Source organism: Cucurbita pepo, chromosome 1 (genome assembly GCF_057944985.1).
Source record: "Cucurbita pepo subsp. pepo isolate OVF chromosome 1, ASM5794498v1, whole genome shotgun sequence".
NCBI lineage: Eukaryota > Viridiplantae > Streptophyta > Magnoliopsida > Cucurbitales > Cucurbitaceae > Cucurbita > Cucurbita pepo.
Window position 1 is genome coordinate 10,275,924 of NC_141798.1, and position 14,942 is coordinate 10,290,865.

Sequence of the window (14,942 nt, forward strand, 5' to 3'; positions counted from 1 at the left end):
CGGGCCAAAGCAGATAATATCTTCTAGCAGTGGGCTTGAGCTGTTACAAATGGTATCAGAGCCAGACATTGGGCGGTGTACCAACGAGAATGCTGAACTCCCAAGGGGGTGGATTGTGAGATCCCACCTTAATTGGAAAGGGAAACAAAGCATATCTAGAGTGTGAAAACTTCTTCCTAGCATACGTGTTTTAAAACCGTGAGGCTAACGACGATACGTAACGAGTCAAAGCTGACAATATCTATTAGCAGTATGCTTTAGCTATTCAATGGACGTTTTCAACACTAACATCAATACAAGTTCATAAATTCATCTTCAGTGGCATACATGTCAGGATGATTTTCGTATCCTGTTTATAGTGTTTCATCATCGTTATGTGTTATTTATATATTGTTTGGACTGCCAAGATCAGCATAGTACTTAATGATCCATCCTTTAATGATGTTAACCTCTGTCTCTCTTTGTTCCACCAACCACTGGGGATCCGTTTCATTTGTTCGTAAAATGTCCAAACAATGAGATCCTGGAAAGTTCAAAACATGTCAGCTCAAAAGAACAAAGCTTTGAAGTTAGAATTTATGAGTCTGAATCAAACCATTAGGCGTATGGAGTGCAAGGAGACTGTCAGATAAGTTATGCAACACTCTGCATTCACAAAAAGAGATAGAGAGTTGAAGTAAAGCTGATTGTTCTTTATGTGCAATAAATGTTGGAGCTTTGGTTTTCGTTTACCCGCCGCTGCTATAAGGGTCCCTGAGTCCATTGGAGAAAATGATGTTGCTGCCAAATCTCTTAAGGATGAGTTTTATGTCCTGAAATTTGAAGGGAGACAAAGAAATTGTGAGATTCTACGTCGGTTGGGGAGGAGAACGAACTATTCTTTATGAGCGTGTGGAAACCTCTCCCTAGTAGACGCGTTTTAGAAACCTTAAAGGGAAGCTTGAAAGGGAAAGCTCAAAGAGGATAATATATGTTAGCGGTGGGGTTGGACGTTTACAAATGGTATCAGAGCCAGACACTGGGTGATGTGCCAGCGAGGAGGCTGATCCCTAAAGGGGGTGGACACGAGGCGGTGTGCCAACAAGGACGCTGGGTCCCGAGGGGGTGGATTGTGAGATCCTATATCGGTTGGTGAGGAGAAAAAAAAAACATTGTTTATAAGGGCGTGGAAACCTCTCTAATATAAAAACCTTGACTGGAAACCCAAAGAGGATGATATCATCTAGTGGTGGGCCCCGAAGGGGGTGGATACGAGGCGATGTGCCAGTAAGGATGCTGGGCCTCGAGGGGGTGGATTGTGAGATCCACTAACAGAATGGTCGGATGCACCCCGAAGGGTGGTGGATACGAGGCTGTGTGGTAGCAAGGACGCTGGGCCTCGAGGGGGTAGATTGTGGGATCTCACATCGATTGGAGAAGGGAACGGGTGCCAGCGAGGATGCTGGGCCTCGAGGGTTGGAGTGGATTGTGGAGTCCCACATCGACTGGAGAAGGGAACGAGTGCCAACGAGGACGCTGGCCCCGAGGGAAGGGGTGGATTGTAAGATCCCACATTGGTTGGGGAGGAGAACAAAACATTCTTTACAAGGGTGTAGTTTTAAAAACTTTGAGAGGAAGCCTGAAAAAGAAAGTAAAAAAAAGACAATATCTACTATAGATTTGGGCGGTTACAGTAATTTCAATAAAGAAAATAAAGAAAAAGAGAGAGGTGGCTGAAGTGCATACATGGCCTCCATAATAGGTGGTGACCCAGTGAGGCCTTGGAGACACACCGTATAACTCATTGCAGTAATCTATGAAGCTTCCAAGCTCAAAACTGTATGCTGGAAACATAGTATCATTGCCTGTGCTTAATGGCATCACCATTTCACTGCATCTCTGAGTTACACACACAACACAAAAGCTTCTTAAAACGTCAAAAAAAAAATGAAGCTTTTCGAAGTTCGATGCATTCCACATCGGTATTTGTGTAATAAAAAGATTACCTGCCACCTCCATCCCACATCGGTTTCAGTTTCATCTCTGGCCTGATTCATGTAGCAGGAAAGATTTCCTTTATAAGCAAACACCCCTGCAGCAATTCTGTCAACAATTCCACTTCCTGGTGAAGCTCCATCAATGGCATCACAGATTATAGTGACTGGATACCTTGGTGGGTGGTCGTATTGGGCTGCGACGGTATACATAGACCACAAGAAGTCTTCCAGCTGAGCGAAGTTCTTCAGAGGACTAAAACAAGAACAACTGATTTGAAGCACAAACTTCATTAAATTTGGATATGAGAAGCCATGAATTCTAATACCTGCAACTTTTGAACTCTTTGCTAAGAATGGAAAGGCCATCCGGCTTGGAAGCAATTGTTTCAATCTTGGACCAGGAATCCCGAATGGTTTCATAGCAACTTTCACTAACGTCCTGCAAATTCATTCACATTTTTGTGTGTTTAAAAAGTTCGAAAGGTTCAAAAGGATGCATTGTTGTTGTTGTTGAAGGATCTTACTCTGAAATCCTTAGTGGCAATGGAATAGTATGCATCTTGTGGCGTGATATTGTCGAAGTAAAGGATTGGAGCTGAAGAAGCAAGAGCTCCAAGGGCAACATGAGGATATTTCAGACGAAACCATGCAGCCAACACTGTTTCCCACAAAACAAAACAGAACAAAAAAAAACATGTTCTGTTATATAGAGTTTGAACATTTTTGTAACCGCTAGCAGATATTGTTCGCTTCGCACGTTACGTATCGTCGTTAGCCTCACGGTATTAAAACGCGTTTGCTAGAGAGAGGCTTCTACACCCTTACAAGAAGTGTTTCGTTCCCCTCTCCAACTGATGTGGGATCTCACAATCCACCGCTCTTGGTGGCTCAGCGTCCTCGCTAGTGTATGGCTCTGATACCGTTTGCAACAGCTCAAGGCCACCACTAGCAGATATTGTCCGTTTTGGCCCGTTACGTATCGCCGTTAGCCTCACGGTTTTAAGACGCGTCTGCTAGGAAGAGGCTTCCACACCCTTACAAGAAATGATTCGTTCCCCTTTCCAACCGATGTGGGATCTCACAATCCACCCCTCTTGGAGGCCCAGTGTCCTCGCTGGCACACTACCCGGTGTCTAGCTCTGATACCATTTACAACAGCTCGAGGCCACCGCTAGCAGATATTGTCCGCTTTGGCCCGTTACATATCGTCGTTAGCCTCACGGTTATAAAACGCGTCTGCTAGGGAGAGGCTTCCACACCCTTATAAGAAAAGTTTTGTTCCCCTCTCCACCCGATGTGGGATCTCACAATCCACCCCTCTTGGAGGCCCAGTGTCCTCGCTAGCACGCTACTCAGTGTCTAGCTCTGATACCATTTGTAACAACCCAAGGCCATCGCTAGTAGATATTGTCCGTTTTGGCCCGTTACGCATCGTCATCAGCCTTACAGTTTTAAAACACATCTACTAGCGATTCGTTTCCACACCCTTATAAGAAATGCTTCATTCCCCTTTCCAACCGACGTGAAATCTCACAATTTTAAACGAGAACCCACTTACTTCCACCATATGATCCACCAAGAACAATCACAGGAGAATCTTTAGCATGCAACTCCTTTTTAACATGTATAAGAACATCAGCATAATCTGCTATTGCTTGAGCAGAGTTGAAATAGCCTAAAGTGCTTGCATTCTTCAATGCTACCTCCCTTGATCCAAAGGGTATCGATTTCCCATAATAACGATGCTAACAACAAAACAAAACAAAATCATATAAACCCTCCAAAGCATTAAATATGAACCACACAAGAACATGAAAGCTCTTACCTCAATATAAACAAGAAGAGCCCCAAACTGAGCAGCATTATCAGTCGAGAATCCTACAACGTTCAAATCATTATCCAGTGGACCTTCAGCTCCCAAGTAGGCAAGAATGGGAGCGCTCGAATTTGCGCCGCCCCAATACTTAAAGTTGATTATATATCTATGAGCGAACGTCGTGTAGCTTTCAGGCCTATAATTGAAGTGATCTAACGTTTGGTTGTAATAAAATGTCTTGAAATCATCCGAAAGAGGCGAGGACAGAGCTTCTGAATCTCTGTCGGTTGGACTAAGCCTTGGGATTCTGTACTGTGTTGCAGAAACACAGGCTGAAAGGATGAGAAGTAAGCAAGGAAGAAGCATCATGGCGGAGTGCTTGGTTTGGCTTGATCTTCACAAACAAACAGCTCCTTTATATAACAAAAAGTTGCCCGGTTAACCGGTTCGAGTCTCGAACCAGCGGTTAGTAAGCTAGGCCAAGGCGCCTAATGAAAGGCAGTTGAATGGTTGAGTTGAGTTGAGTTGATTGTGGTCGGGAAGGCGAGTAAGTTATAGAGGTTTCTGCCAAATAAAGACACTCTTCAACAGCTTCATTCCCAAATATGCAATGAAGCTGTTGTCCTTATCAAAAATTTGCTTTTCTAATGCTAAAATCAGTTCAAAATTCTTGGTTTTAGAATAGTGTCTTCGTGAAGAAAACTTCTAATCTTAATATCTTGATGTGTCGGTTAGGGATGTTCGTTGGTTGAGTTGGGTCCGGTTGGCTGAGATACTTTTTAGATCTAATCCAATTGTTCGGGTTGAAAAATTTTCAACCCTAACAACACTTATTAATTAATACAATAAAATTTTTGAGTTGAATTGATTTCGATTGTTTGGGCAACTAAATATACGTATATATAACTCGATCGTATATAAAAATGATATTATAAAATTTATAATAAATTCGAGTTGGTTTAGTTCAACCCAATCGAGTTTCAGGAGAACCAATAAACCAATTCAATCTATAAAATTTTTATTTATGTAAGACGGCATAAATTAGGTTGGATTGATCATATTTTTCTAATTATCAACTTTTGTTGGTTTTGAAGATCAGAAGCTAAAGCTTAGAAAGTGGATGGAAAGTTCAGCAGTAAACCGACCATTGGTCCAAGTTTGTGCCATTGAAAAAGTCTTTTGGAAAAACATTAAGTTCATATCTTGAAATGACTTGATACTAACATGTTGATACAAATATGGTTTTAAAATAAAATAGTTCATTCGATCTTTCTAATTATCAAGTTTTCTTTTAAGATAATTTTAAAATAGTTAAATTTATTTTTGTTATATTTAAAATCATTTTGCAACGGGCTTAAAAAAAAAAAAAAAAGTGCAAAAATTGTTTTTTATCAAGTTTTTAGTACACGTATCGAAAGTGGATTTGAAAGTAGATATTTTATATTTAAAGATTCGAGAAATTATATATTTTTTTTCCTTGATAACAAAAAAAACAAAAAAAAGTATTTTGTGATGGGAATTTTTTTATTAAAAATATTTTATTTTTTTAAAGTAAAATAAGAATTAATATTTCGAGTATGAAAACTTCAGAATTTAGGTGCACCTAAGTTGGAACCAAGCTGTATTGCACGTGTCTTATTGTCGGTTAACAAGGTTGTTTGTGGCATCGACGGTGGTGGTGCTGGAAGGGCTAGCATATTCAAATTGGAATTTATAATTTTAACCCAACTTTATTTATGTTTATTTTTTAGTTTAGCACGAATTATTATATAAAATAGTCAATTTTTTCGGTTAATAATATTATAAAAGAGTTGAATAAATTTTACTTTAATTTTATTTCAAGAGGATGAATTTTGGAATTAAAAAAAATTGTGTGCATTTCACAAAAACATTAGGTAATAGAAACAATTTATTTTGGGCTTCATAAATTTGTGTTTATGTAGTCTTAAGATTAAGAAAAGTATATAGTTCATCCATAAATTAAATTGCTAATAAGAGCACAGGATTGAAAACTTGGAAAATAAAAATAAAACTATAAGTCAACTAGACGTTGCTCTAGAGTTTTTGAGAGTGGAATTAGAAAAGTAAGCTTTATCATTCTCAAATTCCTTGAATAAGGTTTCTAAATCCACTCATCGTATTTATTCTCGCTAGATTAATCAATAATAGAGATTACATATATTATTTCAATCGTCCATCATTGTATAATAAACTTTATATGCATAGAAATTTGGAGGAGAAGAATCAGTAAGACACCTGGATGGATGGATGGATGGATGGAAGGAACAAGAGGATGAAGATCAACGAATCTCACTATTAGTCTCATTTTTTGTCTTTATTGTCATCTAATTCGTCATAAAGAGTAAGCACGAATCACTTCTAGAATAGGCGCATGACATGTCGGACACTTTTCTCTTGCTTCGACCAACTCGTTAGCACATTTTGAACATGTGGACATGTGCCGGCATCTATAGATTGTAACGGAGAAAATATAAGTTAAATGAAACTTGGAACTAGAGAAAAACACACAAAAATGGTCTGAGATTTTGCTAGAATGACCTATACAACAAAGCATCAATATGGTTATCACAACATATACAACAAATTCCTTTCCTTACTCGGTCCCATTTGGGTTCTTCGTCTGGCAAACTGTCTTCAAATATCTCTGTTCGCGGACATTATATGTAGTCAAGCCAGTCGAATGACATGTGAAAGTGATATCATATTAGTGACCAGAACACTAAAGAATATCCCATCCTCCCTCCACCCATGCAGAATAACCATTTGAGTAAAGTATGATATATTTCGGTGGTTCAGGGCAGGAACAACATCAAAAAAACAAATAAGGCCATGTCGAATTTTGGAAAAATATAATATCTACAACCAAGAAGCACAGAAACTACTTAAATTACTTATGAAATCACTTAGATTAAGGCATGCACCTCTGCAAATCAAGTACCATGTTCTATTTTTTTGAGGGGGTGGGGTGGGTTCACAGGAAGCTTGTTAATTGATCAAATCTAAATGATGTAATAAACTAAAGAATTCAGCTACATTGAGAATGAAGGCATACCTTCTGAACCAGCTGTTCGGTTAAGTGCAGAAGAAACTTCTTGCTTAATTGAGCGTTGCAGCTCAAGTTGCATGTCCATGCATGTCTCCAACATTCTCTGTAGGTTGCTCATCCTCTGCTGCAGCCTAGACATGTCGATCCTCAAATCATTAATGATCTCCCAGTCCTGTAACGTTCAGCAACAACATCAAATTTAAAAGAATAGTAATAACAATAAAATAAAGAACGAAAAAAAGATGACCAGATTATCCAACAACCAACACTGACTTCACCTAATAGACAATTGCAATAATTCTAAATAGAATTATAGAATCACAATTCATCAATCGTTTACCATTGATATTTGCACGTTTTCCTATCTCTTTTATTTACTTTAATCCAACTGATTTCACCCAAAAAAACAACAAACAAGGGAACAATGATGAGACATACAGCTCCAAACTGCTGATGGAAATCACGTCTTGACCAACTATCATGACTCAATTCATGTTCCCAAAGTTGCCGAGGGGGCATTGCAGGTGGCAGAGGCAAAGCAAGTGGATGGCTCAAGCGGGTGGGGGCATTGCAGGTGGCAGAGGCAAAGCAAGTGGATGGCTCGCAGCAGAACCCGCTTGACCTGCATTCTGCCTGTCGTGCTCTTGCTCTTGTTCTGCAGACGTGTAAAGGGACATCGTCTCGTCTAGATCCCCATTACTGGTACTGTGACCTCGCCTGTCTATGTAAGATCGAATTAACTGGTCAAGACTTTCTCGGAAACCACTACTAAGAAGAGTAGAGACACTTCTCCTGCATAATAAAGAAAAATAGTCCACATGTAAATTCACCATTTAGTCTGAATTCAGCCACGCATGTTGTTATATAAATTTTTTTATACGTATTTAAAAGTTCTCTCATTTCCACATTATGCACATTATTCTTTTCACGAAAATAAAAGGTCTCCAACCTTCGGCTGGATGTAGCCTTCCGACTAGGAGAGCCCTCTAACCATTAGGCACATCCTCCACAATGATAGCATTTTCATGTGAAGCTCCAGGGGCATTTTACAGATGAATATCTCCTCTATGTGTCGTACTCGAGAATTCTCCAGACCAATGAGTAGTGTGATGCTTTCCAACTGAGTTTCGTTTATATCTTCTTCAATGCTATTTTCCATTCATCCCGTTGAAAACCATATGCTTGCCAATCATTTGGCTCAACTCCCATACCTAGATCTTCATTCAGTTCCTCGTGAGAAGTAGATTCCAGCGGATCTACATTTTCAAGATCATCGTCTTGAAAACTTCTAGAATGATCTGATAATACTCCAATATCATCATATTCCTCGCGGGTATCAATTTGTTGAATGGAAGATTCGACATCTGGTATGCTAGTATGATCCTCATCATCAATTTGAGGAATTTCAAGGTATAAAATTTTTGCAGCAATTTCTTGTAAAATTCTTCTCATACGTTGTCCTGAATCTTCTCTCATCTCCATCGAGTTGATATCAGCTGTTTGGCTAGCTACACCATTCTCTTCAACCTGTTCTTGTGTACTTTCTAGCGCATCAATAGATGCTTCCCTACCTTGAGCATTAATTCTTTCTAAATCAGATATGACTTTAGTTAGACCAATGCTATAAGAGCTTGCGTTATGACTTTCCACGTTAATTGGCCCAGAACGTCTAGGAAGATCATCTAGGACCTCAAAACTCCTTGTACGATTCAGGTCAATTATAGAATCACCATCATCACTGTTGTATGTGGTGTCAGAATGCCGACTACTTGCTTTGATCTTGAATAGAATTATCCAATCGGGAGAAGAATCCTTCCCTAATTCAAAGAAAGTCAAAATATTATTAGTATTATCAAAAGGGATAGGCCAGCATTACAGAGTGGACAAGCAGGTCAAGTTGCCAATGAGCTTGAGTGAAAAACAACGGGCAAAAGTTCAAAGTTGACACTGAAGGAAACAATACACGACTCTCATTCTGAATCAAGTGAATTAAGGAGTTTTTCTTCCTCAAAATTTTTGTAGTACCCAAGTCCTGAACTTTTACACTTTCACAAACTTCAAAGTAGCTTACTATTGTTCAACTTCACAACATTTGAAAGCTCCCAATCAAAGAAGGTTAGTCTTCCAAGCAGGTCGCAAGTTTTGGACCTAAGACTTCTTGGTTAAAGTTAACGACCCTTAACCACAATGCCCAGCGATCAAATTTGTGTTTTATTGACTATAACTAGTAATGATTTCAAGTTCAACGAGGAAAACGAACAATGTCCATCGGTGTTAACATTAATGTAAAAAAAGACGTTAGTACGAAGGTTTGTTAAGCTCTAGGTTTAGTTTAACCAAATTAAGACACAGTAATTAGTGACCAGATAACTTTTGGATTGAGGATATACAATCGCATATGAAATTGATCACTATTTCTCATACCTCGGTAATTCAGAAAAATTTAGTTTCCTAATAATGTAATTAGCATTAAGGATGTCGCTAGACATTAGACATTTCATCTTACATGCCAATGATGATTGGAGTGGCATTGATGAGACACTCGTAGCAATTTACATGGCAGTAATTTGACACTAGTTGCCCATTCTCGAAGTTTCTCTTATCTACAAGCAATTTACTAATGATATTCAGACACGGTAGTATAGGAGTCCTGAGGTTATTCTTGGATCTAAATATTCGAATCCAGCAGATATGTGGTCATTTGCTTGCATTTGTTTTGAGTTGGCCAGTGGCGATGTTCTCTTTGATCCACACAGTGGTGACAACTATGAAAGGGATGAGGTATGTTCAGAGACTTTTTTTTTTTTTTTTTTGTTCTTTTATCAGTATGATTATTTTTTTCTTTCTTATACTCATTAATTCTTAACGTGTAACATTTGTTAATCGAGTCTCACCTCCCCTTGGGAAGCTTTGCTTCTACTAGTAAAGTCCCACATTTTCAATGGTTTGAAAACCATGCTTAAAAGTTTTTTTTTTTTGTTTGTTATTGTTGTTTTTTTTCATTATCAATGAGTTATAACTTTATTCGTTGACACGTTTCTTCCGTTGTAGCTGTAACAGCGGCATAATGTAGAAGTTTACGTGATACTGAAATATTTGGTCGGTTGTTTTATTTTGGTTAACTGGTGGAGGAGGCTCAATTTAATTTCAACAACGTCATACACTAAATATACCAGGTGAATAATTTGAAAAGACTGTCGTTTGGAACACATAAAGAATTTTGCTTTTAACTTGATGCCTTTCTTTCCATTTTTTTAATACAATGTGGCTATTATTTCAGCTAATCGCATTCCCCTTAGCTTGTAGGATAACGGTAGTATACATATGGTACTTGTTTCTAATTTTTTTTAAAACAACTATATGTATATCATGTCGACATCACTAGTATACGTGTTCGAGGAACATCAAAACAAGACTTTGCTATGAGTATCAGCTTATTACATGGACCTTCTCTTCTGGAAGTTGTAATTTCTACTCTTTATTTTATTTTCAGGATCATTTCGCATTGATGATGGAGCTTCTTGGAGTGATGCCTCGCAAGGTAATGTTTACATACTTACAGATACCATGTCGTCTTTATTTTATATATATGAAATTTTTTTCACTTATTTATATTTTGCTCTTTCTTAAAATATCCGGCACAGATTGCATTAGGTGGCTGCTATTCAATGGACTACTTCAACAAATATGGCGAGTTGAGGCATATTCCTCAATTGCGCTTTTGGCCTCTTAATAAGGTGTTAACCGAGAAGTATGATTTCAGCAAGCAAGATGCTAATGACTTGGCTGACTTTCTTGTTCCTTTATTGGATTTTGCACCTGAAAAGACACCAAGAGCAGCACAATGTCTCAGCCATCCGTGGTTGAGTTATGTCCCAAGAATTCTTGAATCTTCTGTATCAACCCATCAAAATCAGCCCAAAGATCAGGACGCTTCAACTAAAAGAAGCGAGAAGGACGAGAGAGAAGCTGTGGAGATTGTAATGGGAAACATAACTATTGATGGAACTTCGAAATCGAAGTCATCAAAATAGACATGACCAGAAATGGCAACGTACGCGATTTCAGGCTATGTTTTGTGCAGTATAATCGTGGTCTATAGCTCGGGTTTCCATCGGAGTTGGAAACATATTCATGAACCACATGGATTCAGTGTTGTCCTACATGCTATCCGAAGCAATCATCATCTTTTGCTTTGGTGAGAGTCGACCAGCATTCGTAGGCCCATCTCGAGCAACTTCGAACGGTGGATTGTTTTGACAGAGTGCGCGTTCGAGTATGATTTGCATATCTTTACAAACTAACAATATTTCTAGGTCTCTTGTAGCACAACTTTCTGGATCATAATTTCTTCCTGAAACCTTGAACAGATATAAAATATATTTTTGGTGCTAGATTCTTGCCATTTTGTTTATTGTAATGTTGGCCACTACCAGATTTTCTATTTAAAAATGAACTTTTTTCATATATTAAAACTTTTCAGATATAAAATAATTGGGCGGCCCAAAAGGGGATGGAGGATACCCGACTCAATCAACGAAATGAGCATATGGTCGAGTGCAAGACAGACTGGGAAGCAGGGAAACTTTCAGGCCATACGAATACGACGCTTCCCTAAAGACAATCTTGTGGGGAAGCCGAGGTTGAAGACGACTGCAAGTCCATAACCTAATCGTATTCTTGACCCTTGAAACCTGTCATGGAGCTGGCCTCGGATTCCGACCTTGTAGAAGCGGAATTGGAGCCAGACCTTGACCATGTAGAAGCTGGTAATGGACTTGTCCATTGTCACAATCGCACTTTTGCAGTAGCGGGATAGCGACTGTGCGACACTTGTTCTAACCCATTGAACAAATCAGTGATGTGAATTTCAGATTTCGTGGACGATATCGACGTATGCTCGAACCACAGGTTATGTTTGAGAGAAATACTTTAGAAAATTTGAGCGAGGTAATACGCTAATTTATTTGATAGTTTTTGAAGTTGTGGATGTATTAGACACAAACGTAAGAATTCAAAAACTTACCAACTGCAATAATTATTAATATTAGATCTATTTTGTGGATACTTTTAACCCTTTTTTCTAAGACATAACAGAAGTACTCATTCTTCATTTATCACCATATTGAACTTATAAACACATGAAAATGTTGGCACATCGATGAAAATTTGAAAACCCCCGGATTCTTATTCTTGTTGACTTGACGGAACTTAGCAAACTACCATTTTTTCAAAAAGTTATTTTTGTTGGTAGAGAGAGGCGTCTTGATGATTTGAAGTGAAGAAGAATGGACTATTTGGGGGACCGACCATATTCTTTGACATAATGGTTTATGGATCCTTGTAGGATGGCTATTGTGTAAGCCACTTGTAATGATAATGAGAAGTAGGGTTGAATGAGAACAGGCTAAGAAATCAATAAAAAGACTTAAGCATCTGCTCTTGAGTGGAGCACGGTTGAAACCACTTTGTGAGGGTGTCATAAAGTTCTAAACCCCATCCTTCGGCCCCTTTTTCTTTTCATACAACGTCCAAGAATATGAGAAAAGCACCAAAATGTCCACGTTTCTCTTTTGTTGGGAATAAACTTAAATGGAAAAAAGAAAATAAGGGTAGTTTTTTGTTTCGTTAAATTTAGTAAGGCTTTTGAAATTTGAGCTGTAAGAAGGAAAAGGAAAAGGCCAAACAAAATATGAAGGGACAAGAATCAGTCTAGTAGGAGAGAACGGGTTATGAGATATCTAATTTTAGATCTTAGAAATCCTCTAAATTCGTTCGTTTTCATTGTAAAAAGAAGATGCAAAGAGCAAGAGCGGGAGACAAAAAGCAAGCAAGAGCAGGAGACAAAAAGCAAAGCGTATAGTGTAATAGAAAATAGTTTTTTCGGAATTTCTTTTGTCCCTTTGTCTCTCCCCCTCTCGATACCTCCTTCACAGCTTCGTGAGAGTTATTTAAACAAGTTGGTTTCAAAGTTAGTGTTTATTTTTTACAAGTTGGTATCAGAGCGGATTGTTATTTCAACAAATTGGTATAAGAGCGAATTTTATTTCAACAAATTTGTATCAGTGCCGATGAATAAGATGGGACAAAAGAAGCATGGGACACTTTAGAAAAGGTGTTCAAAGGAACCGACCGATTCAAGCAGGTGCGTCTCCAGACACTCTGCGTGGCGAGTTGGAGAGAATGAAGATGAAGGAGTCAGAAAATGTATTTGACTACATCACGCGCGTACAGACCGTGGCAAATCAACTAAATCGAAACGGAGAAATGTTACCTGAGACGCGGGTTGTGGAGAAGATGTTGAAGTCGTTAACAGATAACTTCGAGAATGTTGTATGAGACATAGAAGAGTCGAAGGACCTAGCGACGTTCACGGTCGATGAGCTCGCCGGTTCTCTCGAGGCACACGAGCAACGTAAGAAAAAGAAAAAGGAGACCCTCGATCAAGCGCTTCAGACTAAGGCATCAATAAAGGATGAAAAGGTACTCTTCTCTCAAAATACTCAAGGTAGAGGTCGTGGAAGTCGCGGGAATGGTCGAGGTAGTCAAGGCAACAGTTACGAAGAAAACTATAAAGAGAAGAGACTATCGAGCCAAGCAAATAGGCGTGGAAGAGGACACAATCAAGGACGCGATCAAGGATACAATTCCCACATCCAGTGTTACCAAATGTCAGAAATATGGCCACTAAGCAAATAACTGTAACTTCGACAGATGTTACAATTGTGGCAGAATGGGTCATTATGCAAGAGATTGTCGAGCCGATGAAAAGGTGGAAGAAAGGATCAAATTAGCCTTGGGTGACGCAACAAATGGAGGCATTCTCTTGCTGGCCCAAAATGAAGAGCTGAAAAACGAAAGAACACGGCGGTGCAAAAGACAACGGCGATAGTCGTGAGGCGATGGAAACTAATAGAAATGAGGTGATGCATAGCTTATACCGAAGACGAGAAAATCGAATAAAGATGAACAACCGAATAATAGAGAGCCCGAGCTCGAAGAGAGAGAGCTCCACTGGCTGGAAAAGCAATTCGAGGAAGAAAGAAGAAAGAGGATGAGAATGGAAGAGAGAATGGAAGAAGAAAAGATGACAGAAATGCAGATTGAACATGAGAAATAGATGGTTCAAATGCAAGCTGCATCCCTTCAAAATCCCTTGAAAATCCCAAAACAATGACGAAGAAGAAGCCCATGCGATTAGCGAACGAGCCAATGAAACTGCCAGATCTCGAGGAGGAGAATAGAGATTCAGAGCAACAACCCAAAACTGCCGTGGATAAATCTGTGGAGAAGTCTCAATTGCAGACATTGAAATCCCTGAACGACCAACTTTCGAAGGAGAAAGTATTGATTGAAAAAGAAAAGAAAGTTTTAGAAAAGGAGATCGAAAGATTAGAGAAGGAAGTGGCTGAGCTGAGTGAGAGTCTCTTCTATCTCAAACGGGAGAAGAAAAAGAATGGGAATGTAATCTCTGATCTTATGAAGAAAGTTGAAGAAGGTGTGGAGAAAGAGAATGACATGTTAATGTAGATTGAGGCTCTAGTGGACGAGCTAGTGAGGGAGGAGAAAGATATAGAGATGTTGACTCAACAGAGAGACTCACTCGACGTGAACCTGAATCAAATTCAACAGTAGGCAGTGAATTTACGACACACGATTGAGATACTCACTCGTGATAAAGCCGAAATGGAGGAAGAAAAAATGCTAGCTGTAAATGTCGCTGTGGACTTGAGAAGAGAATTGAGTAAAATGAACGAAGCCATGATGTCTGAGTCAAGCGTGGCTAAGAACGGGAGAAATGAAGAGTTGGTGTCTCAGATAGGCTGTTCTCGAGAAGATCCAAATGAACTCTCATCAAAGAAGAACAAGCTTAGTCTGCTGCTCGAGGACAAGGAGAGAAAATTGAAGAAACCACGACAGTGCTCAAGAAAACGAAAACGACGCAGGTGGAATCGTTGAATAGAGCATTTAAGTTTATGGGGAAGTTTTGTTGGGAATAAACTTAAATGGAAAAAAGAAAAGAAGGGTAGTTTTTTATTTTGTTAAACTTAGTAAGGCTTTTGAAATGTGAGTCGTAAGAAGG

General features: G+C 39.0%; 2 protein-coding genes and 1 pseudogene across 2 annotated transcripts; 1 reads left to right on the plus strand and 2 right to left on the minus strand.

The window, feature by feature from the left end:
- Window positions 1-510: 510 nt before the first annotated feature.
- Window positions 511-4,161, minus strand: LOC147794685 (uncharacterized). The gene is made up of 7 exons (XM_087129506.1): window positions 3,802-4,161; window positions 3,535-3,721; window positions 2,501-2,634; window positions 2,303-2,415; window positions 1,986-2,229; window positions 1,726-1,878; window positions 511-812 (listed from the first exon to the last, which is right to left on the minus strand). Exons 1-7 carry the CDS (start codon window positions 4,159-4,161, stop codon window positions 729-731), a joined length of 1,275 nt encoding a protein of 424 aa, XP_086985632.1. The 3' UTR covers window positions 511-728.
- Window positions 4,162-6,067: 1,906 nt separating this feature from the next.
- LOC147794686 (uncharacterized) lies at window positions 6,068-9,348 on the minus strand (annotated as a pseudogene).
- Window positions 9,349-10,527: 1,179 nt separating this feature from the next.
- Window positions 10,528-10,893, plus strand: LOC147794687 (uncharacterized). Its single transcript, XM_087129535.1, has one exon. The coding sequence runs from the start codon at window positions 10,528-10,530 to the stop codon at window positions 10,891-10,893; it is 366 nt and encodes a 121-aa protein (XP_086985661.1).
- Window positions 10,894-14,942: the final 4,049 nt, after the last annotated feature.